Below are 1,764 nucleotides of genomic sequence, written 5' to 3' on the forward strand. Positions count from 1 at the left end.
CCAGAGGAATTTGTGCCTTGCAGGGTTAAAGACCTGCTGACCTCATCCTGCAGTGCTAACACACCATCAGCACTTTTACAGAGCTCCTGCTATTTCATCCCTCTGCAATGGACTTAGCAACTTTGTGGTCAGCACAAGTTTTTCTGTGCGGACGATGGAAACCACTGGCTGTGTTGCAGCTCCCTACCCCCGGGAGTGCAGACACGGGGTGTGCATTTGTTTGGTATTCCAGGGCTTTTGTTTGCCGTTGTGGGGGTTTTTTTTCCCTGCACAACTACGCAGCTAAATTCAAGGAGATAAATGCTGTGATTAAACAGCCCTGGAGAAAAGCCCCAAACTGCGTCACCTTGTTTAACCAGAGCCAAAGGCTGACACAGGCACATCCCCCTTGCGGATTTACAAGCAGAATAAATGGAGCTGACCCCTGCTCAGCGGGAGGCTGGCTCTCCTGGAGCTCCCTGCACGATGCCTGGGGAAGCTGCAGCTCCTCCAGCCGCAGAGCCTCGAGCGCCGGATGCTCCCGCAGCCATCGCCGCAGGGCTGCGGGTCAGCCGCCTCTCTCCTTCCTCACAAAGATGAGCGCTGTCAGACCCAGCCTTTTAAATAATAATCAGCTAATAGTATAAATATAGCTCGTGCAAGATGCTATCTGCTTTTTGCCATCCTTTTTTTTAATTATCATATTTCTTGTAAATAACTGAATAAGGCACTTTCAGCCTGACTGTGACTAAAACATCTCTGAAATGAATGGGGTTTGCCTTGCTAGGGGACTTCACAATTATTCAGGTAATACAGAGCTGGCAATACCTCTTTAACAGGGAAAATGAGCAGACAAGTTGGGAAGCTGGAGAGAAGCCATGCAAAATATTAATATTCAAACAGCAATGAGATCCTGAGCAATAAGCAAATAATCATAAAAATTATATATATCTGAACATACCAACACTGGTTATCTTTTGGGAGACCAGGTCTTGTAGTAAAGCCTCAATTGCAGGATTATGTCTGGAATACAACTCGTACCGATTAATGCCAATGTGGAATTTTAACCAGTTTGGGTAGGAGTCTATGGAGGTTTCTCCAGTTGGCAAAAATTCTTCATTATCTTCATTTTGCCTACCACCAAAAAAAAAAAAGAACAACACAACAAAAACCCAAAAATGAGGAGAAAGAAATAATGTTACAGTTTGTAACAGGCATCAAGAAACGGCTTCAAAATGTGACAACTCGGAATGGCAAAGCACTACAGCGGCAGGAGAAGTCCCTGGTTTGTCCCTGCGCCGGCTGCACACCAGGAGCCTGCTCCCACCTGGGGCCAAGGGAGTGATGGGTTTCCACCTCCACTCATCACGCCTGATTTAATGCCTAAGAAAGTCAGGAGCGAAACTCGGAGTGACATCAGTGAGCATTAGCAGAGGCCCTCACATAGCAGAGACTCAGAGCTGGAAGTTTCATATCGTGTTTAGGCTGTGTTATGTCGCAGTTGTGTTTAGGCTGTATTATGCTGCACGCACCTTTTAGGAGTTTGACCCAGATGACAGCATCATCCTGAACCTTTATTTAACAGGGAGCTGAGGCTGGAAGCTGAGAGTGCAGCAGAGACTTGACCCATTGTACCAAATGCTCCCACTCTTTTTTAAATAGAATGAGAAGAAACTGGATCACTCTGAACCGTTTGCTAACTTTGGATGGTCTTGCCCCTTCCCTAGCAGTAGGATACTATTACAAAAAAGAATTGTTAAAAATCACTTTTACCTTCTAAATTTC

General features: G+C 45.7%; 1 protein-coding gene across 1 annotated transcript in view; it reads right to left on the bottom strand.

The window, feature by feature from the left end:
• FAM20C (family with sequence similarity 20, member C) overlaps positions 1-1,113 on the bottom strand; it is a gene marked incomplete at its 5' end in the record, with an annotated part of 56,123 nt that extends 55,010 nt beyond the window's left edge. Inside the window, one exon of the mRNA XM_010132095.1 lies at positions 941-1,113. Coding sequence (XP_010130397.1) covers positions 941-1,113 — 173 coding nt within the window. The remainder of the gene's footprint in view (positions 1-940) is intronic.
• Positions 1,114-1,764: the final 651 nt, after the last annotated feature.

The sequence above is a fragment of the Buceros rhinoceros genome, unplaced genomic scaffold (genome assembly GCF_000710305.1).
Source record: "Buceros rhinoceros silvestris isolate BGI_N320 unplaced genomic scaffold, ASM71030v1 scaffold14832, whole genome shotgun sequence".
NCBI lineage: Eukaryota > Metazoa > Chordata > Aves > Bucerotiformes > Bucerotidae > Buceros > Buceros rhinoceros.